The 26,578-nt window shown below is 31.6% G+C and overlaps 1 protein-coding gene across 4 annotated transcripts; it reads left to right on the top strand.

The window, feature by feature from the left end:
• The first annotated feature begins 417 nt into the window (after positions 1-417).
• Positions 418-25,839, top strand: LOC113522812 (protein tramtrack, alpha isoform). Of its 4 annotated transcripts, none has more exons than XM_052897966.1 (5): positions 418-907; positions 6,862-7,931; positions 22,872-23,315; positions 24,324-24,572; positions 25,037-25,839. In XM_052897966.1, the coding sequence occupies exons 2-5, from the start codon at positions 7,079-7,081 to the stop codon at positions 25,192-25,194; spliced, it is 1,704 nt and encodes a 567-aa protein (XP_052753926.1). In that variant the 5' UTR covers positions 418-907; positions 6,862-7,078; the 3' UTR covers positions 25,195-25,839. The 4 variants fall into 4 exon arrangements, with proteins under 4 accessions (XP_052753926.1, XP_026764436.2, XP_026764434.2 ...); XM_026908635.3 differs by lacking the exon at positions 418-907 and adding an exon at positions 1,521-1,685; XM_026908633.3 differs by lacking the exons at positions 418-907; positions 22,872-23,315; positions 24,324-24,572; positions 25,037-25,839 and adding exons at positions 1,527-1,685; positions 8,756-15,084.
• Positions 25,840-26,578: the final 739 nt, after the last annotated feature.

Raw genomic sequence — 26,578 nt, 5'->3', positions numbered from 1 at the left:
TGCTAGATAATGGTATTTAAATGGAACATATCGTTTATTTTGCAATTTCTGTAGGTAAGGATGTGTCATTTCTAGTTATGATTTTAATGACTGAGTAATAAATAATACCTAAAATGTATACTATTAAAACTGTTGAGACCACAGGAGTTCTACATAACGAAATATTAAATTATGCGGTGTTAAGGAAAATTTATAAAAGTTAATATATGTTCGTAGTGGCCATAGCTAATAACAAAAAGTCTTCAGGGTATACGTGAATGACATATGAATATTCCTGGCCTTAAAATTGTCGCGTTTCAATAGCCAGGACTTCGCTGCTGTTCATGTTTTCCACAATTCACTTTTGTAACTTTCTAACCCTATGCCGGAGGAGAAGCGGCAGGGAGGGGCGCGCGCGGGTGCCAGAGAGAGGGTACCGACCTCATTGCCCATTGCCACTCCTCCCGCCGAGGCGGCAGGCCATTTTTATTAAAAATACTTCCGTGTAATAACATCGCGCGCGGATTTTTTTTTTGTTCACATCCTGAAATTTTTGTGTTGTTTATAAAAACTTTGTTTTGTTTTAAAAGAAAGTGGACGATTATTTTATAGACTTATATGCCTTTAAATATAAGACGTTTTTACATGAAAAAACTTTGGTGGTGAAGCAGTGAATTTCGAAAATTGGGAAAAAAAAATAAAACCACAAGTGCGCCCCGCGTTCTATTTTCCGTGCAGACTCGGGTGACTTCGGTTGCGAAAAGTGGCGGTGTTCGGTGATCTCCGGCGGCAATCGCCGCGAGGAGGGCGTCCAATCAACCCCGCCCGTGAGCAACAGAGACAGCGTGCACTGCTGACATGGCGACAACACGAATGGATTAATGTTTTTCACGTGGAAAACTCATCCCTCGAACATTGTTATGTCAAGGTAGGTTATAAACAATCTTTGAGAACCTACGCACATAATACTTAGATCAGAAAAACGTAGGTAAAACACATTTCTTTTACTAGGGGTTCCAAACTTAAGCCCGATAAATAAACGTTCATCCGCTATTTAAGCAAATAATTTAAGCATCAATTAATGAACAGCCTGGTTCATAATCAAATAACGCACCTAGATATTGTAATTATGGTTCATATATTTTTTTTCATGTGACAATACTATTAGCATATTTTAGTAACTTGTTTAAGCAAAGTAACCTACGTAAGGGGTAAGTTTTCATGGAAACTTACTAGTCCTTCTCTACCTTATACATCCCTCATTGTCTTTACCTATACGTATAGTGCCTTCCTCTTTATATATTACGGATGTCTATGTACTTAAATGGTTTAACCTGCGTTAGACTAACATAACCACCCCATAAACGGCCGCTGTTAGAATTGAGCGAATAGCGGGGGTGATCTTCATTTCGTGAGAGGAAATCAATAAATTTCAATAAATCAATATTTTACCGTGCACCCTGCGCTGAATATATCCGCTGCCGCCATTTCGATGATGACGGCGTATTTTTTGTGAGAGATATTCGAGTCGCGGTCGCGGAGCGAGTCGGCGTTCGTGGCGCGGCGCGGGGTTGCTTGCGGACGGGCTGCGACCGTCAGTCGTCGGGTGAGCGGGGTGCGACGTAAACGCGGACTCGGACTATGGCGGAAGGGCTGATCCTCATTCCCATAAAAGGGTCGAGTTGATTGTGGTGCAGATACGTGTGGTATGTTCTCTTATGTTAGTGCAGTGATATAATTATTCTGAAACCGTGCTTATCTTGACGTATCAGCCGAATTAATGTGGATATCGTCGGTAATAATGCCATTGTGATGACGTAATGTAACGCGCTCGACTGGGTGCGTAGTAATAATTCGAGCGCCCGTTTGTACTGCGATAACGTCTGTGGTCAGCAGTCAGCACCTGTGGATGTCCACTGAATAATCGTGTTTTAGCTTCAGATTAAAAATCTAATTATTCCTATTGGATTCCAATAAGAATTTATTAGATTTTTATTTAGCTATTCGTTGTCGATGAAGGAGGTGTTATGTTACCTCAATTTAATAACGTTGTGAGCTAAATAAAAGTTGCTTCCAATATAAAAATAAGCGAATAACTTAAGGTACGATATCTACATGTTTTTTATGAGTGGACTGCGCCGTCGGTGCACAGACTTGCCACCCGCCGCTAGAGGCGCCCTCGATTTTTTAACCTTGATTGAATTGGATACTGACTGAATTCATTCACAAACTACTAAAACATTTTTACTCCGATAATAAATTTATTGTATATGTATACCTACTTCATGATTCTTTTATAAACAAACCGCAAAAATATACTAAAATTACTATTAAACAATAAAATTTAAGTTATATTCCGTACGAGATTACGCCATTAACCCTTTACCGTGCATAGTTAATATATCAAACTGAAACCTGGTGTAGGATTTCTGAAATAAAACAGTTCTCTCAGTGAGATTACCTAATCGTGATATGAAAATAATTTTTAATTTTTTTATATACTTTAATAACTATATAGAACTAATTAAATCAAACATGTGATCGCGCGTTTTCGTCGACAAATATAATAATGCAAAAAATCCATAAAATAAAAAACTTATAAAATAAACAAACATTATAATTATATGTTTATTATGTGTATTTATTAATATGTGTACAAATGTGTTATTTTATATTTATTAGGTACAATACTTACTTATGTATGAAATTTTGCAGATCAAATTGTTTAAATGATAAGCTGTTTACGGTTAAATAAATAGGTATGATTGAAATTTTGTACAAAAATAGACATTATCATATAGGATATCAATTTATTATTATAATTTACGCGAGAAAAGTCGCGAGATACTGAAAATATTTTCATACATTTTACATTACACATTATTTATATACTTATTTAGTTGCATATGTTTTACTTTCATATGAAACGCTAAGTTTCCTCGCCTTCCATATTTTAAGTCTTTTTTGTAAATTATTATACCTAGATATTAGTAATCTAATTAATATTTAAAGGTATAATTATATTTTTTCAATATTTCATTTCATGATATTAAATGCCTAAAAGAATTAAGAAAGCTTGATTCGAATTTATAATTTAATAGCTGCGCTTAGGACTTTGCTTTTTTGTTTGTTTGGGATAAAAAGCAGCTTGCTAGCTAAGCTAGTTAGCCTATATCGTTCTCCATCCAGATTTTTCTGAACTGATGCACTTATACATACATTAACTGTACATAACAATACATATATATATATATATATATACACACATATATATACATACATATATATACACCCCTTAGAAGTCTTATCGAAGTATTAGTCTATATTACATTATATTTACCTACCTATGAGTCATAAATAAAGGGTGGAGACCATGAAATGATCTCATATATTTACTAAAACTAAACCTACAAAATATTAAATATTTTATTAGTATTGAAAATGCATCACTAATTTAGTAATTTGATACTAAATGGATTTATACGTACATATATGATAGTGCAATAAAAAAAAGCTAATTTACTGTGAGTCTAGAGTCTATTAAATCTTTAATATTATGATTTTATTCTGAACATATGAATGTAGGTATATACCTGAAAGTTACGTATCCTATATCTCTAAACATCAAAAATGCTTGATCTCCCATTCAAATTTTTATACATTAAATCAATTGTAAATGGCCTTTTTATTTAAATATAAAAAATTATGTATAAAAATCTTACCTTATAAATTCTCCCTCTATTTTAGACGTTGCATAAGTAATGATTTTAAATAAGTCACAAATCTGATATGTTTTTCAAATATGGATCTCAATCAACATTCGGCTTGGACTTGATGAATCAGTCCGTCGTCCAATTAGCAGTTCTTAATTTTTTTTCTGTTAATAAATGTTCCTTTAATGCTATAGCATTATATATATAATATGTAAGACTAAACACATTATTTAAATTAAATTATTAAATACAAAAAGAAAAGCAGTAAAATATAAGGATCTCTAATTCAAGATAACATAGTTTGCTTATAAATAAATGGGCACAAAACAACTGATTTACATATTTAATGACATATCTAAATATTTTATTTATAAAAATATATAACACAAGATAATTTGCCAAATTTTTCATCATTAAAGTTTATAAAACACGTTTATTATTCATTCATACAGCACACTTAATTTGCATTATTTACCTACCTATGTAAAGATAAATTATAGTATTTATCTAAAATAACTACTAAGTAACTCACATTATTTATTATAAAAAGTAAACTAAAGTATTAAAGTGATTATTTCTTGTAATTGTTTATATTTATAATAAGTTTACTATTGTAATCTTTTGGAGGAAACAATAAAGAGTATCTATCTATCTATAAGGTGCCGGGACAGAATATAATGACATAAGAATATCTGTAATAATTATTATAAAGGACAAAATGTGTATCTTATTTGTTTTTTTTTTTTTTTTTGGGTGATAATGAAATGGTAATTCCGTCTGCGCTAATAATATATGCTGCCAAGGCACCAGTGAGGGATGTTAGGTGAGAATAAAAAGGCAATTCAGTTCGCCCATCTTGATGAATATACCTAAAATTTAGCACGAATGTTTCCAAGAAGGACCACGTGGAGGTCGACCTGACAAGGTATATTGCAAGCAATGGGACTGGTAGTCCGCATTACTAAAAGTCCCTTACCCTACCTTATTTATTTATGAGGTTATGCTTATTTTTTAATTGTTTAAATTCTTATAATATTGTCATCTTGTCTGTTTAACTTCTCATGACATAGCATCATAACTTTTGCAACTTAATTTATACTCTATTGAATTATAAACAAAGATATACATAGCTTAGGAGGTAGACGCTTGCAAAAAGATAATAAAAACAATAAGTAACTGATTATTTTTTTGCGGATCTCTTCACGTGAATGCTAAACGTTTGAATACATTTTTAATGAAGTCAAATAAATGTCTTTTTCTTGAATATAATCAGAAAATGTTCACAAGTGTTTCTATTGCGTAGCTTATGTTTTCGAGATACAGTCTTCCAATACAAAGCGTCGTAAAATTGGAAAGTTTGTTCCCTTTACTTTTTAATTATGGACGTATGAAAAATTGGAATGAATTTAGATTAATAACGTCCAGTACATTAGAATGCAAAATTGTTTTGATTACTTTATAGAATATTTAAAATACTGTTTCAAGTATAAAACATATTCACCTTCTGCTACAGGTATAGCGATAGGAAAACAAAAAAAAAATTATTTTATATATGGCATAAATACTAGTAAATCTTTAGGTGTGTCAAATTATAAATAAAAAAATTGTAAGTAATTGTTATAATTATATATAACAATTTCTTTTTCATCCATTAAAATATATTTTTACTAGTTTATCAATTCTTAAGAAGTACTTTACGTAATAAATTATAAAATACAAAATTTTATAAATAATTTTAAATGGATATCAATGACTGCATAACCAAATGAAACAAAATAACGATATTTTCATAAATGTTGAACGATAAATACGCTTCTTCCCTATAGTATAACCTTAAACAAGGACATTCGTCGCTAGTTGCTCTATCATTTCAGATTGCGTGAAATCCTCAGAAAATAATAGCGTGACAGAATTAAAAAGATGCTTTATCGAATAAATGGTGTAATCATATAGGGTAATTAATCATTAAACTGACGCGAGAGTGGAGAAATCAATAATCCAGGAGTAACTTTCTGTTGCTGATGCCATAAAGTTGCTAGTAGTGAATGTCTAAGGGGTCTTTATGATTATGTAAATCATATTTGCCTTGTACTTGTGATCATTTTGAAATAGCATCCTACCTCTTTGGCAGAAATGTGCCAAATACTATCGGTGCATTTAAAAAAATACCGATGTTAGCAACTAAATTTACATGACATTTTTAATTGTTTTAATTATGAAAGTACTACATAACAGCAAAATGAAATTAATATGACAGTGCTAAAGTTATAAAAACATTGTATTTTTTGGAAATCGGGTAAATCTAAAACAGGAAATGTGTTTTTTTTTTTATATATTATAAAAGGGAAAGATTTGATAGTTTTTTTTGTAATGAATAATAAATTCAAAGACTTCTCAACAGATTTTAATTTTTTTTTTTTACTTATAAATAACTTTATTATCAGCGAGTTACTCGCTGATAATAAAGTTAAGTATAAGACTGTATATTATTTTTAAATATTCTATCTACTCTTGCAAAACCGGGTCGAATTGCTACCGATATGTATTTCGGAATTTTCTAAAATAGACTATTGGTAATTTTTTAGCTAAAGAAAATCGGGATTATAGTTTTAAGATGGTCACATTATCAGTTAATGTAATGCCGTTTGGACGATGTAATTCACCCATAAATATACTTACTTTTTTTTATATTATTTTAAGGGCTTTTACTTTCTTCAGGTATATCAGTCCTATTGTACCCTAAACTGATTTCTCAAACAAAACTTTATCTACTTTCCCTAGACTCGGAAAGAGAAGAATTAATCAATAATTTACAGAGATATTAAAAAATTTCTGGTTCTTACTTGGCGTAAGTATATTTATGGGCAAATTACATTTTAACGCCTATGTGTTAATATTGTTATTACACAGAATATAAATATGTATTGTGACGCCCCATGTTATATGTCCATTTATAGTAGACGGAGATGCACTGTTTTTTCAACACTGAAATTAGTAGTCCACATGACAAAATACAGTAATATGATACCAGACATGCTAGTTGAAAATTATAACTTGATAAATCAGTTTCGGAATATTTTAGAAGTATGTGTTCAGTATTTTGTTAGTAAGTAAGTGCTGTATATATAGATTCTGTATAATAATATCAACATTTTTTTATCTATTTCAGGTCCCTGTGGCCGTCATCCAAAATGCACTAACAGTTTAAAACAAATTGAAAATGGCTTTTAAAAAGTAAACATTGTCTATTGTTGATGATTTATTGTATTGTTCATGGAACAAGAGAGAAAACTTATGTATACATTGAATAATTGTTGGTATATTAGCTTTTAAATCTGGACTGGTTAATTCATATCTTCCAAAGAGGGTATAATATAAATTAAAAAATGGCGACACAAAGATTCTGTTTGCGGTGGAACAACCACCAGTCAAATATGTTATCCGTATTCGACCAATTACTGCACGCTGAAACGTTTACTGACGTCACCTTAGCTGTGGATGGTCAACTGTTAAAAGCACATAAAATGGTTTTATCGGCATGCAGTCCTTATTTCCAAGCTCTTTTCGTCAATCATCAAGAGAAACATCCTATAGTTATACTAAAGGATGTCCCCTATGCCGATATGAAAAGTTTATTAGATTTCATGTACAGAGGAGAGGTGAGCGTAGACCAGGAGAGGTTAACAGCTTTTTTAAAAGTAGCCGAAAGTTTAAGGATAAAGGGACTTACAGAGGTGAACGAAGAAAAGTGCGACATCCCAGCTCTCACGAACTCCTTAATTCAACAGCAGTCAAGTGCGACGCACACGCCACCGCCTCAGTTGCACAGAATACACCCGTACATGCATCAAAAACGGCCCGCTTCTGGTATGCCCAGTGGCGGTGCACCTCCAAATTTACTAATGCCTCTATTGGGCAATGCATTAATGCAACCGAAAAGAAAACGGGGTCGACCGAGAAAACTGAGCGGAAGTTCAAGTGATGCATTAAACACGGCGGCTAGTCCTCCCGGCGAATTCATCTCGGAGTCGGCATCTCACGCTCCATCGAATAGGGCGGGCGACCAGTTAATCCGTGGCTCCCCTGAAATGCTGGAAGTAAAAATGTCTATGGACGGCTTTAGCGCTGAAGATGGCGCGACGTCCGGTGGCGAGGATGCTGGCGAAGCTCTGTTGATAGATGAAGGCGACGACGCTCACTCGACAGAAGCTCCCACTGGAAAAGACTCCGAATCTGCAGGTATGTGCTTAGAATTATTTTGGTTATGAGATATATTTTTAGCGACAGTTTCTTAATTCGTTTATATATAATTAAAAAAAAATGTTACATAGTAGACAATAAACAACAGTACTGTTCTAGAATACCAATGTTTAGGTGAATTATGTAAAATACTTATCTTAAATGCGGCTAAGGACTTCGAGGACAATTTTTACAAATTTGCTTCTCTTTTGTAAATACATATATTAATCTTCCTTTCCATTGATCTAACACTGTTCAATAACAGTAAAATGAAAATAAAATAAAAATTAAAGGGAAAAGCTAATGGGATATAAGCTTTGATGTTAGGAAATTTTATCATTAAGTGAATAAGTGAAGTGTACTTATGTTTAATATTTAAAGATTCTAAAGGGGTAAGTGATAATCTATCCAATTATTTTGACATATCGAGTAACAGATGCTTATTTCTTCTATAAAACAACAACTATTGCTTGCTTGTGCTTTTGGGGAGAGCTATTAGAGGAATGGCCAGGGGCAAGTCCGGTGTGGTTTAATGATTTCAGTAATAATTTCTTTCTATTTAAACTTTCTTACATATACTTTATATAAAAATGAGAGAAGGGAACAGAAACAAGGCTTATTCCCAATAGCTTTCCTTCATATAAAGCAATTGGAAATATTATAGTGAGCTAACATACCTATACCAATTTATAAATATCTATTATCACTATTCAAAACTACTCATATCGCTAAAATATTTCCAAAATCGATATCATTAAATAAATTCAATAAAAAGAAAAAAAAAATTAAACACGTAAATTGAGGCCTGAAATTGTATATTTCAGATCCCGATAAAGCACCTAAAGAGGAATCACACCAAAACTATCCAACTAATGGGCCTATTTTATCCATAGAAAATGGATCAATTAAGCAAGAGCCTGCTGCTGATGCTACTGATGGGTACAACGAACCTGTCGAGTATAAATTTAATCCGGATAGAAGTCGCGAAAACTCCAATTCACGAGACGGTTCTATTAAAGATGCAGATGATAAAAGCAGACTAGGTCGTAACTTAAAGCCAAAGAATAGTAAAAAACTACTACCCCAAATGTCAAAAATTAGAGCCCGAAACTTATTCAATCAGCTCTCTGGTCTATCTAACTTGAATCCCGCACTTAACACTTTCGACAAGTTCCCGCCTGAAACTGTACTTATGCCCGCTCTTGCCACGCAGTTATTCGCTGCTGAATTAGAACAAAATAATCTTAACTTGGGTAATAACGATGTGTCCGATTTAGCGCAAACTAATTGGGAACATCGCATATTCACTTCACCTATTAGAAAAAATAACATAGGTAACGTGGCAAATTATCACGAGGATACGAACGAATCTGTAAGAGATTACTGCATTAAGGAGGGAGAGAATGTGTTCAGATGTAAAATTTGTGCGCGAGTGTACACGCATATCAGTAATTTCTGTCGACACTACGTCACTTCTCATAAGAAAGACGTCAAAGTGTTTCCGTGTCCAATTTGTTTCAAAGAGTTCACTCGGAAAGACAACATGATTGCGCATCTAAAGATTATACACAAAAATCAACCTAATGCTAACGAGCAAATGGCCAAACAAGAGTCTTAATTTTTGGTACTCGATTTATGAGCAAAGTAATAAAGATCTGATTATAGTTAAAGGTAGGGTATAAGTATATCCATCCTAAGTGAAAAGTTGAATACATAGTTGTTAGTAGCCATTGGTTGCGATTGAATAGGCATTCGAGCTCTTGGTTTCACGAGTATATCAATAAGTTCGTTGATATTTTAGATGATATCGTTTGTTGTTATATTTATTTATTTATTTATGTTGTTCCATTACTTTCTCAAAAGTGCTGACTACAAAGAGATTTATAAAATTTTCTATAATTTACTTGTTATTTTGCACTTACTTGTTACTTAATTTTATTACTTACAAAATTTTCAGGGTACAAAGTAACTACTCATGGTGATCGTTATATCAAAAGTAGTCTTATTCGATTACTTTTTATGTGCTGATTGTTGCATACAATTCTCATTGAACTGAATTAGTTAGTTATAAGTTTAGTAGATATATTTTATGAGTATGACAATGGCGTGGTCTTTTTGTAAAACGAGATGTATGGTGGTTACTAACTGCAAACGATTTATTAGAAAAAGAGGCTAAACTCTTTGCAAAAAGGCACCTATCGACGCGCCATTGTGTAGTGGTGTAAAATGCATTTTCATTAACTTGCCTTATTAGTGATCTTAGTTGTAAATGATGATTTGACTTCTTCGAAGTAAAACTCAACACAGGCTATGATTTTATTTTCTAGAACTTGTTAAGGTTAATTTAAAATATTTTATCAATGTTGGAATATTTGTTTGTAAATGTTATGCTATTCAAATACGTGTTTTAAACTACATCATAATATATAGAATGAAATGAAATATAACATAGAATAGAATTATTAAAATCTCATTTACAGCGAAAATTGTAGTAATAAATATTCAGTTCCTGAACATTGAACAGAGCCCCAACACATTGTGACAGTTATCAAGTAGATATTTTATTAAAAGTTTTCAATTCCTAACATAATTATATAAATAGATGCATATTTCTTTAGCATATAATAAAATTATTTATGTAGAAAAATACCTACTAGGAGTATCTATCAAAGACAATATAACAAAATATACATTATAGAGCATAAAATTATAAAAGAAATTAAATACAGTCGATGATTTACATTGCTGCTACGATTGTATTAATTGATAAATTATGGCGGTGTTATAATAACGTTAAATTAAAAAATCCAAAGGAAAATCAATATATTCACGTACTTGATGTCCTACACTATTGAACACTATGTAATATTTAAAAAGACCACACACCTTAAGTTAGAGAATGACAAGATACAGAGTTGCACGTATCATGGCTTTAACATAGCAGGTACATCGTCGTTTGAATTCGACTAAAAACGATTATTTAAGAAGGTGCACACAGTACGTTCTTAGCGTTTTCAATTACAAATCGTATCAGTGAATTAAAAACTAGTGATTTATTGAATTTTGGAACGTGTATCATTCGTATCTTTAATCTTATGGAGATTATCATTTCCAATTTTGTGTCTGACAAGTTTGTATTTGGAGTAAATTTATAAATCTACTAATTGATAAATAAATAATGTGGTTTATATTATGCAACAATTAGTTTAAAGCCAAATAAACAAAAAAGCTTTTAACGAATCAAACAAATGAAATATTCAAAATTTGGCAGAACATTGAAATGAAATGAAATGATAGCTCTAGTGATGTTTAGATATATACTTATTAATTTTATTATAACACACCCATGAAATCTTTATCTCCATCGATCCTGATTAACTCTATATTACAGCAGGACTATGTAAATTACGAGAATGTAAAAAAATGTTATAAATGTTGACAGTTTTGTAAATAATTCAAATGAGGCGGCAACAAGGCGTTGTTGCTAAAGTGATCTTAGCAAGGTGCTTTGAAAGATGTTTATTGATTACTGGAATCATGAGATGATTTGTAAATTCTATTTTAGTAGAAATCAAAATGCCTTAATTATTAAATAAGGGACGGTACTTATAAATTATTTAGTTAAATTTAGAGGCAAAAGTAGTCTTCCATTTATTATCGATAGTGACACGTTTTCTCATTTTCAATTTCTGTGACAATCAAGAATCAAGTTCACCTATAATAAGTAAATCATTGCATACTATTAAATTATTTGTAGTATACTTAAATATATTAAGTTGTAAACCTGTAACCAAAACTCTCCAATATATTGAAATGTAGGTCCAGGGAACGCTTGCCTATTAGTGTGCCTTTACTTGTATATTAATAAGTTAAATATTTATCGACTAATAGAAAATTAAGAACTTCAAAGATTGTTATGTATTGTTTATTTTCATTATTCGGAGTTTACATCTACTTTAAGATGCTTCCTTAGGAGTTTAGAAACCTTTTAGGCCGAAGTAGTTAAATAAAATTTGTAATTAAAAATAAGAATATCATCTCATGGTTTCCCATTACATTTTGGTAAATGATGCAAATATAAAATTTATATGAAGTAACATGCGTTCGAGGCGAGTGAGTCTTGATAATTATATTAAGACTGTTTAAATTCATAAAAGAAACGAATTTATTGTACCTACCTTTCATAATATTTATATGAAATTTACCTTTGAAACTGATAGGTACTTAAAAGGGAAAAATTAGACTTAATTAAGGTGAGGCTATTATTGAAAGTTTAAAATCTCTTACCTGTATTATATAGTCAATTTAGCCAGTGCCTAAGCTAATGCGTACGAAGATTATTCTTACATGTAAGTTTCTTCAACAGTTGGATTACTATTACTTTACTACTTAACTTCTTTGTTCCTTGCTTTTTATATCTAACTGAAGTTACTTCTTAACAAAATATAAACAAGTAAATGTTATTCAAAATTATATTTTACTATATCAATCCAAATATTATTTATTAAAATGTTATATCATCAATTGGTGCTAAATTATACTTAAGAGGTGTCACATTTAATGTGACATTAAATGGATTGTCCCGAAACATACATACTATATTGTTTGTTGATATTGTTGTGTTATATATATATATATATACATTATCTATGAATGTACTTATATATCATCATTATGTAATTATCGTAGAATGAAAAATCTAATTCCTATTAAATGAGAAACAAAAAGGAGTAAAGAAATCAAGCATATACGAGTCAATATAAAATTATCTAATGATGGTCAAAATTATGTCTGAGTAATTTCAAATTTATTGTTACAGTAAACTTTACTATCAATATAGATACATATATTTATGGCAATAACTACCAAAATTGAATGCAGTTAAAAAGTACCTGCGGAAAGCTATAGTTGTTATTTATTTCATGATTTTACAATATTAAATCTTTAAACATGTAAATTCACATATGTCGACTCATTTACTATTTACTTTATATATTAAAACATAAAATATGTAGCCGTTTGGATGTGTCGCCTATAATTACACAAAACTCGAGGATTTTGTTCTTAATTAATTCAGTAATAAGTAAAAAAAATCATATACTCAAGATTTATATACTGGTACCTCATTTAGTAGTCTTATATAATATATTGACACATAATTACGTAGCTAAATACATTTAGATACCATCTGTAGTTGAAATAATTGTGATAAACTGTTTGCACACATTCAAACTGGCACGAACGTATTAACTAGACATTTGAAAAATTCTTCACAATTCATCAGCTCTTATATTGAAAAACAGTTATATAGTAACAGTTATATATTAATTATTAAGTGATATGAATTAACTTCACACGGAACATACCTACCTACATCATAAATATAATATCTAGCCAAATGTTAAGTAAATCGATATTTTTGGTTATTTGCACTTAGACAATAGCAAATGCAAATGTTTAGATACATTTAGAATTGAAAGTTACACGAAATAGAATTATTTGTTAAAGACAGAAAATACATTGGTATACAATAAGGTGTTAATTACTATTTTTAGAATCTTTAAAGAAAATAATAAAAGTTACAGCAAAATAGCAAATCTTATCTATTATTAATGTTATTATTTTGTTTTGTTATTAACTTATTTTTAAACCCTTCTTTTATTTCAAATATTTGGATAAATGTTTATATTTCATGCGTTCCTTAATCTTTGGTCTTTCCAATGTGTTACATCTGTTTGTTAAGTACTTATCGTTGAGTAGTCTTAAACTGTCTATAACTTCTTGAATTTTAAATGTAGAAAAATATATTTTAATGAAAACTGATTATCTTGCCAGCAGCTATTTATAACAATCATTAAATAACTTATGAAGTGGTGGCATTGTGACAAATAATGAATAACCTGTCACTAGTGATATTTGTAGCAACGACAACTGATGGTAATGTTTTCAGATAATTAAACAATATTAAATAAAATTTAATTTATAATTGTAGCAAAGTAACAACACGGGTTATTAGTAAAGAATAGTTTAAAAGTTAAGTTATTTATAATATTATTATATTAGACATAAATAGTGTTGTTAACAATGGAGTGAATTTTCTAAACTGTAGAATCTTTGTTAGTCACGAAGAGGGGACTGATCAGGTACGTTCTCCTAAGTTACTATCACATGTAGATGGTGTGGTTAGCGCTAGATTACGTTTGATTATGCTTTCTATGTTGCTCAAATTGACGATACGCAAACAAACTATGTTTTATCCAGTACAAATTGTTGCTTTTTAATTTTGTTTTTTTTTTTTTTTAATTTAAAGCAATAGACATTTTCTATACAACATTACTATTATCTTCACATTATTATGAGGCTATTCCGTTATTGTTTATTTCTATACATTACATATGTTGGTTTAAACCCATGGCAGCTATAATGGTCTGATTCTGTTTACGTTTCAGTTATATAATTTGTAACTGTACTCTTTCTACTTTAATACCCACCTTTTGTGATCTTAAGAGCTAAGTTAACTGAAGTGTTATTTTTTTATATTTGTGTACCTACTCGTATACTTTACTTGCCGAAATAGTTCCAAATGCAAACACTTTTGAGTCCTATTATATCATAGTGAAATCTGTTCTTTTTTGTTATATTATTTTTTAATTTATTAACTTAATAAATTATAATTACTTTAAATAGTTTAATTAAGCAGTTTAACACGGCACAGCTCAAAGTTGTTCATTTATTTGATTCTCAAACACAATTTTGTGTTGTAACAAAACAATTTATTATGACACCAGAAGGTTTTGTGATGTCTATTGAATTGTAACTATGAAGGACTGATGTTTTCAGTTCATTAGATTCCAAAAGTTATGTTTCTATTTTTCATTTGTTTCTAGTTTTAAATGTTTTATTTTAGGATTTATTACATGGACGAGATTTAATGCACATTATACTAAATAAGTATATATCTACACGAAATCTTTAATTGTATGGTGCTAATGATCATTGTATGATTTGATATCGTTAAATTACAAACGATATGTCAGGAACTATGTCCACAAACTTGTCCGTGAAGTAATTCCGTCTTTCGTGGTTTTTCTTTTAATCATGGTGTAATCACTTTCGTCATTCAATTTGAACAAATAAAGGTTAATATATTTTCTTCGCTTGTTTTTTTTTTTTTTGTTACCATCACACGTTTAAGTTGACGCCCGTTCCAATTGTCTATTATGCTAGATGTGTTTGTGAGTATTCGTTAGATAGTATTTTGAAGTTGTTCCCCAAACTATAATTCCACTTGTTTTATTTTACAGAACGTGGTACACCAGATTCTGAAAATAAAGATAAGTATTCACAATCACCGTCCAACGATGGAACAGGTAAAATTCGTGTGAACCCTGCAGTGCAGGCATCTACATCAAATGAATATCAGAATGATACAATAAACAACAATACACTCCAGGGTGGCACTCAAAGGCCGGTCGCGAGGAGACGGGTACGTAGAAGAGCCAATTCCGCCTCCAACGACCCTGCGGAGCAACTGACTGAAATGTCAGTAAGGGGGCTCAATCTCTTCAGATACGCCTCGGTCAACGAAGGCGTATATCAATGCATAGAATGCGCGAAGGAGAACATACAGAAAACCTTCAAAAACAAATATTCATTCCAGAGGCACGCATTCTTATACCACGAGGGACAACAGAGGAAAGTGTTCCCTTGTCCCGTGTGCTGTAAAGAATTCTCTAGGCCAGACAAAATGAAAAATCACATGAAGACTACGCACGATTGTTACGTGCCCAAAGAATGCGTATATCCAACAAACGCGTACTTTATGATACCCGGGATCGAAGGGCAGCTGCCGCCGGGTATCAAGATGGAGACTATGGGCTCGGGCTCTCCGCGAGGGTCGACGCCATCACACTCCTCGCCAGACCCAACGCAAGTTTGAGTGATACTCTGTGACTGTTATGGCGCAAGTATTATTAATTCCATATAAAACTTCAAGGACATACAAAATAGTGCCTTAAGAAACGTCTAATATAAAATAACTTCCTATATAGCTAATACTTACGCATCTTCAAGATCGGACCTTCGCTAATAAGTATTGTTCTATTTTTGGAGTAAAATTTTCGTGTACACTTTTATATGCTATATATTATATTATATATATTCCAATAATACTGTTATGCATTTAATATCTAATGTTTGTTACAGATAAAAGCTCATTATTATAAAGTTGTTTAAAAGTATGGTTGTGCAAATATTAGACAATAAATATACAATTTATAAACATGGCCAGTTACGCAATAACTACGGCGTATTAAATTTAAACTATTACTTATATAAATTTTAGAGTTAACGGGTGCTGTACAAGTCTGAATCGTGCCTTCCATTCATATGCAATTCTCTGTTTAGACATAACACATTGTTGTCGCCGTAAAAATGAAGCTACAGAGGTATAATTATTGAGGAAGACCGCAAGACACCAACCAAAGAGCTTATTCCATATACAAATTGTCTTCGCATACGATTACATAATATTATTATCTTTAGATATCTAAAACACGATTATAAAGTGTTACAGTTCAATTCTCAATAATATTACCAAATGGCGACAAGAATGTTGATTAATTTATTATTCTAAATCTAAAAATATCTAGACCGAGACATATATAATTATATGTAAATGTTAATTTTATATTTTCTATTATAAAGACTTATAAATGTTTAAATTACTATTTGAAATGTTAGTGAGCCTATCGTTATGTCATGTACCTATTTGAATCTTTATTATTAACAAGAAAGAAATATTAAAAAATATATTATAGTTCGAGGAATTATCAATAAAATATGTTAACGTAAAACTTATTAAGTGCCATAGCACGTGTATTAATTTGTATAATGTGTAAACTGTTCCAACTCTTGTTACTTCACTTTTAGGATTATGTTTAGTTGGTATGGAAGTGTTCTAGATATTCTAGAACCGAAAACGAAATCAGCAGTTCTTCCATTGATAAGGAAAATAATATTCGTTAATTGAGTGGCCCTCCTCGCTTACAATCTCGATGTTAGGATCTCCTGTAATTTTTTTTTTTTTATATATTTATTTTTATCATCAATTTAAATTAACTATCACTTTTGTTTATTAAAAAGTACATGAATTTAAATTAATCTTCTGTATGTGTCTCTTTGTTTTGTTCATTTTTCCGCCCAGAAGTAGCAGTACATAAGGGGTGATACATGGCAGGGAAATTATTGTGTATTGCTGTATAACACACTGGTTGTCACGATTGGCAATGTATGTGACATCCTGGGTGTTTAAGTTTATATTGATATTGTCAGGCCCCAGACAAGTGGCAAGCGACATCGTCGATGGAATCGACATCGCTAATGAGTCCATGAGATAGAATGAGACATTGTTGTCTCATTTTATCTCAAGGACTCGCTAGCGATATCAATTCCATTAATGAATGCGCTTGTCACTTGTCTAGAGGGCCAGTAGTATTGTCTATATCTCTAAACGACTGTTACCACTATCATTACATGGACCATCGTTTCTTTGCCATATTCAAGTCGAATAAAATAAAAAAAAAATTAACATGAGGTCGCTGCATGGAAATTCATAGCGAGGAGTGCCTCTTAATGGTACGATCGCGACTAATCTCCGTGGCAAGTTTGGATGATTGCTACTAATCTCCACGTAATATTAAGTTCATGTTTGGGAAATATCTTTAAGTACCTAAATGTATAAGGACAATTTTATATATAATTAGATGATTCGACGCCGTAAATGAATAGATTATAGTTATACTATATCTACTTAAAAGATTTATTGGTTATATTGTGTTTTTGTATTTTAAAATTTAGCGCACAACGGTTATTGAGATAGTTTATGTTAAGTTTTATGTAAGATTTTGTTAGATCACATTCTTGTAGATATAATATTATGGTGGATTACTTGAATCCCTAGATTTAAATGGTCGCCGAGAAGGTATTAACAATTACAGTGTGATTTATAATAAATATAATTAGTTATTACATCAGAGCCAGTCAATCGCACAAACTAATTCATTTAATATATTATAACACATTTCTAATTTTGCGTCTGACAATTTTATTTTTATTTTTCAAGTGGTTCTTTTGAAATTCACTATTCTTTTTATGAGTGTCTGCAAATGAAGTGCATTTGACGGTAAAATATTGTAATAGCTCAGAACAAGTGATCACTATGTTACTGAAGAGTCGACACTGGCCTGACATTGACGGATAGTAGGAAATGATGCAATTATCTCCAAAAATTGTTCAATGCTCCCGAAAATTGATAGATAATTATGAGGTCGCCATATTGTGATATCAATGTCTTTAAACAGACCCCAATTGTAATAAACTGCACAGCAAAAGCCTACATTGAAGATAGTTTCTGCAGTAATCGGAATATTTGGTCCAGATTATGTTTTGTGTTTATTTACTTTTAAAAGAATTATTTTTTCCACATCATAGATCTAATGAAAACTTGAATAATAATGTTTCTCATAGATTAAAACGGTCCTATTACAAAAAGTTGCGCTATATGGTTTCTAAACATATGTTTAGAAAAAAAACACGGGCCGTATATATACACACTTATAGTTTTAATAGAAAAACTGGAATTAACTAACGTCCAATTGCATTTCGTTTGTAAGTCCAAATTGCAATAACAATATGGTTTCCATTTCTGTGTGATCACAGATACATACGTATACATATTACATTCCTATGTGTATGTATGTGTCATACAGGCACCATTTCTCATTTATAAAACAGAGTAGTGAAATGTTATTTCTGTTTCTTTTATTTCTTCTTTTGTAGTATTTTTATTTTGTGATATTAGTGCTAACTAAGTTGGCAATCATGTTCATTGTTGAGTTATTATAATTCTTATTTCTCCTTTCTTAACACGTGCTGCAAGGCAGCGTATTTTTTAAAGAAATAATATGTAAATTAATATTATTTTACATTATAAATAAGTATTATGGGCACAGGTTAGGTGCGAATCGGCGGTAAGTACTAACTTTAGCTTGATAGAACAGTCCTTGTTTATATTCTTGTATACACATGCAATTTTTTTATTTTCTTTACACATTGATATACAAAAAATCCAAGATGTATCAGGGGCTTGAAGCTGCTAACTTACTAAGCATACAATGATGATTATTATCAAAATATTCTTACAAATTTAGTAGCACATAACGTCCAGCATATTTTTGGTAAATACTTACTCCACTCATAACTAGAATTTTGTTCTAACGTGCCTACCTTGTTAATTTTTCATTTTAAATTGACACAGTTGTCACTGTAACTTATATATACATATACTATTACTGATCTTGGGTTTTCTATATACCAATAATTGGCTTCACAGAAAAGTAAATATAGTTAAAAAAAATGACAAATTATTTAATGTAAGTACCAACAATAAATTTCTACACATAGATATTTATTTATCTAAAAAAAAATTATTTTAACATTTAAAAATGTTATTCTCCTGTTTGCACGTAGTTAAATTTTGTTGGTACTTTTACATATTTAATTCATAGATTTCTATCTACACTGTTTAAAAATGGCTAAATAAAATATGAATTATCTGAAACGTACTGTGAATCAAGTTGTTACTTATAATAATAAATATAAATATATACTTCTCTCACTAATCTTCTCATATTTTTATAAACATGAAAGTTACAGAAATTGTCGATATACCTACCTACCTACCTACGTATATTTAGATAGATACTTTAGATTACGATGTGCAATTTTTATGCAAGTGTTGATTTTTTCACTATATTCTATTGATTTCATAGTTTACTTGCGAACCTATTAAAATGTTTAATGACTATTTACAAGGTAATTTGTTCTTCTAGTAGATATCTACCTATTAAGTACATCATATAATTTTTGTTTCCTTTGTATTATGAAAGTTTTAAATTCTTATTTTTTTTTTACCACAGAGAATATCTACATATCACAATAATATTATTATGTAGCTCTTTATTTAGAAAAAAAAATGTCTTTGTATTACACGTACAAGTCTATAGACATGAAGAGCTATAATAAAAATTATTTTGGACATTTCGACTATTCCTGTAATATTTAATGGTGTATTAAATGTAGAAATAGTACCGTTAGATACTTGGTAGTCTTTATTTTTAACTTTTATTAACAAATTTAATAGCACAGTTTTCATATTTGATATAATTATTATGATAAATATATAGATATCGTATAAAACATCAAAAGCTTTAACAATAAATTGATGTGAACGAGAAACACTTTATTTTTTATTGTGTCTAAAGTAATTTTGTTTCAAAAAATTACCATCATTATGTGAACATACATAATATGTACCCTAAAGTAATCCAAATAAAATAGATAAACAATTATTATGTCTTAATCATTTATATTCGAGCTTACATGTCTGTTATTATCTACCTTAATTCTAGATAAATATAATGCAAGATTGAAACTGCATGCATGAAAAAAGAAACAGCATGGCCAGCATGTGAGCCTTTCACGAGGCAAAAAACCATTTACGTATAGAAGCACCGCGGCACCATAAAAATATAAATTGTTGTTTCTGAATAGAAACGTATTTTTTATTAAAATTTTCCCTTAATAAATATTGTATTTATGATACTTTTGAGGCATTGTAGTAGTAGTAGTATATTACATCATCTGCACCACAGGCGCGGGTAGATGAAAAGAAAGGTGCTTTCATCAACCTACTAGTTTTAGAATGTCTCATCCGCACAGGCCACAGAATAGGTATGTTGACAACTTCATCAGTTCTACTGGTATTGTGGTGTGATAACGTAGTACAATAGAGTATTATTATACTCGTAAATCATGGTTGCACGATTGGTCCCAAATGTCTGATGATCTCAAGCTTCTTTACAAAAAAGATCATTTCATTTAATCATACGGTTTGTCTGATAGTAAGCGGCTATAGGTATATACAGGGGGGAGAAGGGATTGTTAGTAATGAGGATTAGTAACCCCATTGCTAGCAATATACCGTATCAGGTTGACCTTCTGGTAGTTCCCCCTGGAAATCATCGTGATTGATTTATTGTTAGATTCGTCACGATGGGCTAACTGACCTGCTTCATCCTCGCCTATCGTCCCTCACTGGTGCCCCGCCAGTGTATATCGATAGCGCAGGCGGGGTTAGCATTCCATTATCGTCCATCATCATCACCATCACCATCCATTAAAAAAATTTAGTATATACATATGTATATAACTTATACACCCTTACACCATCTGAGGTTTTAATGTTAGTATTTGTTGCAGATTCAATTTAATATGTAAGAATGAACTCTTTTTATTATTGCACGTACTGGCCACTTATACTTTTTTATTATTAAAAATATAATGCATTCGGTCGATTCTATTTAAATTTAGTAAAATGGATGTTGAAAACATAATGTGTATTTTATTTATCTCGTCGTCCTTATAAATATATAATAGTTTAGCCGCATTTGCATCGCAATTATCACAGTTTTCAACAGTATTCGATTATAATGGCATCGAAACATTTAATTATAGTTTCCATAATTTCTCGCCCTAACTGTCGAACTAAGATATACAAATAAGCTGTTTCGTGGCAAAATTATTAGGCAAAATAGAAGTTTTTCCCATAATTTTAAAAAAAGGGATATGATGAAAGAAAGGTAGACAAGTTTACGCTCGATTTATGTTGTCGCGGTTCTAGTGAGGTTCATCAGGAATTAACCATGATAGTCATAAGTGGGAACTGCGTGAAGAACAACTTGACGGGGTATATTCCTAACAATGGGCTCGTTAGTGCCCATTACTAACAATCCCTTACCCCCGATGAGAAAGAGGTAGGTATGCTATTAGAATAAATACTCATTGGACATTCTTATGCTATTAGAATAAATAATCATTTTTGTGTTTTCGACATGATTTACTATTTTTTTACGTTTGTTTATCGTATGCCGAGAATTATATTTGGTAATATGTTACATTGGTACGACAAAACTCTATCAACGACTAAAGCGAAAAATTAATCAATTTTTGTGTTTTCGAGATGAACATGATTTACTATTTTTTTACGTTTGTTTATCGTAATTAATTATTTGCAAGATATTTTTGAAAGTCAATAGTAAACAAACGAAAAAATAAATAGTACACACGTTGAGAATAATAATTCAAATAAAAAACAAATAAGTTCTACGCACATAAGAGAAATGTATAAATACTTTCTCTAATTCTAATTAATTTAATCAAGTTGTCATATCTGGATGTGTAGGTTCTTTAGTATAAAAGGCAGTAGGTCATTTATTCATCATCATGATATCAGCCTTTAACTGCCCACTGCTGAACATAAGCCTCCCCTTTGGGGAGTTTTGCCTGTAGTTGCCACGCTTGGCAAGTGGGTCGGCAACCGCAGTTAGGCCTTAGAGATTTTTTTAAGAGAAACGCTGCTGCCCATCCCCGCCCCACTTTAGTCTATTCTTACGCCACCCACAGGAAAGGAAGGGGGTCCACACGATAATGTCATTTATTATTAACTAGCAGCCCGTCCCGGCGACACACAGGTGGACATTTTTAACATTTCCTTTCACTGCTCTGCTCCTATTGATCGTAGCGTGATGAAAAGTATACAATAACCTGCCCAGGAGTATGAAGAATAATTGTACCAAGTTTCGTTAAAATCCGTCTAGTAGTTTTTGTTTCTATAACGAACATACAAACAGACAGACAGACAGACAAAAATTTTCCTGATTGCATTTTGGCATCAGTATCGATCACTAATCACCCCCTGATAGTTATTTTGGAAATATATTTCATGTACAGAATTGACCTCTCTACAGATTTATTGTAAGTATAGATTGTTATTTCTCATTTATTTAGATATATATCTATACACACTTTATGCCTTTACAGATTTCCAATTTATGTACGAAGACGATGGCGATTGTAGTATGCCCGTTATTACATTAGAGGTGATGTCAGATTCATCGAACACAGAAAGTGTTCAAAACATCACAAACAACGAAATGCCAGCAGCCAGCGCCGTGGAAAATGGAACACAAGATGTTTCCACGGGCGTACATTTCCTTACTGAAAAACCTCACGAAGACTCGACGGTAAAAGTAGAAAATGATAATATTAAGGAAGAAAACAAGGATATACCGAAAGCAAGAAACGATTTACTTGAATACATGACAAGGAGTGACGGGAGCGTGATATGTAAATTGTGCGGGGAAATATTACAAAGCCGGACACACTGGTACCGGCACAAATATAAACTACACGTGATTCAGCCGTTAAATCCTGCGCCGCTCTTCCAATGTGAACAATGTCTCGTTTACTTCAAGAGTAGGAAAGGTAAATTACATGTTTTTCGATATTTTTTAACCAACTTGATAAAGAGAGAATTTCTCAATCCAGTTGTATATCTTTATATTTGTAACCTCATAATTCTGTCAGTTGTAAACCGATTTGAAGAAATCCCATAAAAATTTTATCAAAATCGGTTCAGTTATTATGTTTAATTTAGTTTTTATATTTGGTTTTGGTTTTACCAGAGGGAGACTTTGTACAAAAGTCGATTGCTTGGGTCTCTATCCTATTCGTGTTTCTACCGTGAAGTAGTTGTATTTGCATGGCTGTGTTTCGGTTTGAAGAGTGGGATATGGCGTGAATTTACAGGGTACAAAGGAATAACACCTGAGTCCTCAGGAATAGCAACGCATGGGGGATATCATGGGCGAAACAGTATACTCTATTATGTCCATGGTACTGCTTATGTCTACTTCTATAGGCGACGGTTACCACTTTCCTTCAGGTGAGCCGTCAGCTTGCTTGCCATTTTAAGTTGTACAAAAAAAAAACAAAGTCGAATTTTTGTGGAACCCAATTGCATATATATTAAATCTTTATATTAGATCTTATACGCAGTATAGATTGTCTACGATAACAAGGTACGCCCTTCCAAAATTCATAGAATTGAATATATGAGAATAAAAATAATATTTATACAGTTTCGATTTCGACCAAGATAATACTCTCTGGCCGGACCGCTATTGAAGACGTTTCCTCACAAACACAAACAGAACACCACGTCTGTATATGAATATAGTGACACACATTGAAGTAAAACACACACATTAGAGAGGCCATCTTTACATAAATCTCATGCTTTATCCGCTTTTTTCATGTTTTATATGTTTCAACATGTTTTATGCATACACGACGATTTTGTAAGTATTAATTCATTCCTCAGAACACGGTCCATATAATTTGTAGTTACCTAGATGTCTCGTGAAAAGGTCACAGTGTCCATCCAGTGTGTATCCATACAAAATAAAAATATTATATGCTCTATTCATGCAGGATATATCGGTCACTTAGCTAGCAGACATAGTGAAGTACTAGCAGATTCTAGTCCAGTTTTAACAAACACCCAAGCGGAGGCGCTGGCGAAAGAGACGCCACCTCTTCAACCAGCACCCCCAGAAGTAAAGGAAGAGCCCGATCCTGAGCTATCAATACCAAAGTCTAGTGTACCCAACTACCACACGACTACAATTAAGCAAACACCTACGAAGAATACAGAGGCGAAGAAATCTTGTCGTCATAAAGGTAATTTTATATATATAATCGACTTTATTTCAACCTTTAGTCATAGAAATCGATTTTATTTCAATCTTTTGTCATAAGTAATTAAGAGAGATACAAAAGGCAAGTTCAGAAAATTTTTAACAAGCCAATGAAGATATTATTCTAATAATAACATTTTAAAGAAATCCATAGCCACAATCCGTATCCAAATTAATATTGAAACCTAACTTACAATGGGCCAGCCATATATCGGTTGATACAAATGAACAACCGATAACCAGTGAAGGAAAAACGATTTTTCTGAAATAATGACTTCGTACCAACAAACACAATGTAAGTTTTTAGTGGATACAGGTGATTCAGGACCATTTCTGTGATTATTTCGACGAAACTTGGCTTGACTAACTTTTCATTGAGCTTAATTGACACAAAATATACTTAAGTTCTAGAATTATGGGTATACAATGACGATTATATCTCAACAGATCAATCAAATAAAGCCGAATGGGAAGAAAAGCGTTCAAAAGAAGAGAAACTGGTTGCCGATATCATAGACAGAGTGCGCAGAGAGTGCGAAGCGCAGGGCTCCGGTGGCGCCACCAGGCGAGGCTACACGAGGCGAACCACGGTCATGCATACATAACCCTAGTTCATATATTACTATCTTAATTAATCAAAAGTTCCTTTATGTCGGTTCAGTGCAAAATCTCGTGCTTTATAAAACCATAAGTATAATAATTGTTGCGTACGATTATAAGAATAAACAGACTGGGTAGAAATAACGCGGATATGGGATATTTTCCATTGTGAATACATCAATGTTGTCGAAACGAACCTACTCTTCTTCTTCCAATCCCGTATGAGAGCGTTCTCATATATTTATCGTATTTATTAAATAAAATTTTCGCTACACGACTCACACATTGAATATGTTTCAAATTTCAAAGACATTCAAGTTTGTTACTAATAATTTAGCTCTTAAAAGGAGGAAGGCTATTATGTACCATCATAATTATTATTGAGTCCACGGAAATATCGGTTCTACCTGGATATTTATTCTTATTCTTGACTACTTAACATACAATCTTATATGCTAATTTAGCTATAAAAATTCAATCAATTGTATGTACCATTGAATATTATTAAAAACAAACTTGCAAAAGTAGATAATCCCACTTGAAGTATGTATTCAAGGCATTCCCGTTGTCAACATATCATTTGAATGGCTCAAATTATGTCTATATTCTGTGCATTGTATGATGATGAAAAAAGTAACTATATCCTGTATTCAGAGAAATTTTAAGTCTAACTCAATTCAATAAATCCGAAATGATAATTTTTCATGATGGATTTTTTATTTTCATTTTAGTATTTTTTTTTTATAGTTTTAATGACCTGTCAACCGCGCCATACTATAACGCATAGAGTACGAGTATTATAACATGTTTGAAATGTATTATGGGCCAAGTATACATACGTTACAGAAAATTTAACGGTTCACGTTACAATAGAATCGCGTAATATTATATATTCGCGTATATTAATTAATATAAAAATAGAGGTACTAGAGGAATTTCATTTGATTATATTTATATGACACGAGTTTACATGCGCAATGTAACCGACATTGTATAGATTTTTAATTTATCTCAATGAGATTATGGCCTAATAGTGCGGTCTTAGTATGTGCTCATTTTTGTGCCAAATTGTAAATAAATTGTGCCAATCGTTATCGAAATTAAGGTGCCAAAATTTGTCCACATTGTAAATAATCTTTAATCTATAACGTCTTATAATAAGATATAAGTAAATGAACTGTGCTTAACGTTGTGAAATGTAATTAGAAATAAGTTGGAGGTATTTTAATAGAATTAGTTAAGTTTATGTGAAAACCATGTCATGACTACGATACGGTCAATTGAAAATGACGCAAAAGCTATCTACCTACATAATATTACAAGATCAAGAAAAGTTGATTGTGATTTCGGGTTAAACATAGATCAAGTATCAGTTGGAGTATTGCAGTA

This window comes from Galleria mellonella, unplaced genomic scaffold (genome assembly GCF_026898425.1).
Source record: "Galleria mellonella isolate WM207_F2 unplaced genomic scaffold, CSIRO_AGI_GalMel_v1 utg38, whole genome shotgun sequence".
In the NCBI taxonomy this organism is placed as follows: domain Eukaryota; kingdom Metazoa; phylum Arthropoda; class Insecta; order Lepidoptera; family Pyralidae; genus Galleria; species Galleria mellonella.
Note: the sequence above shows the minus strand (reverse complement) of the source record. Positions and strands in the feature narration are given on the sequence as shown.

Excerpts from the sequence above, each read along its gene's own strand:
- LOC113522812 (XM_052897966.1), top strand. The coding sequence starts at position 7,079 with ATGGCGACACAAAGATTCTGTTTGCGGTGGAACAACCACCAGTCAAAT. Across the intron at positions 7,932-22,871 it reads AAAAGACTCCGAATCTGCAG|ATTTCCAATTTATGTACGAA; the intron begins GTATGTGCTTAG and ends ATGCCTTTACAG. Across the intron at positions 24,573-25,036 it reads GAAATCTTGTCGTCATAAAG|ATCAATCAAATAAAGCCGAA; the intron begins GTAATTTTATAT and ends ATATCTCAACAG.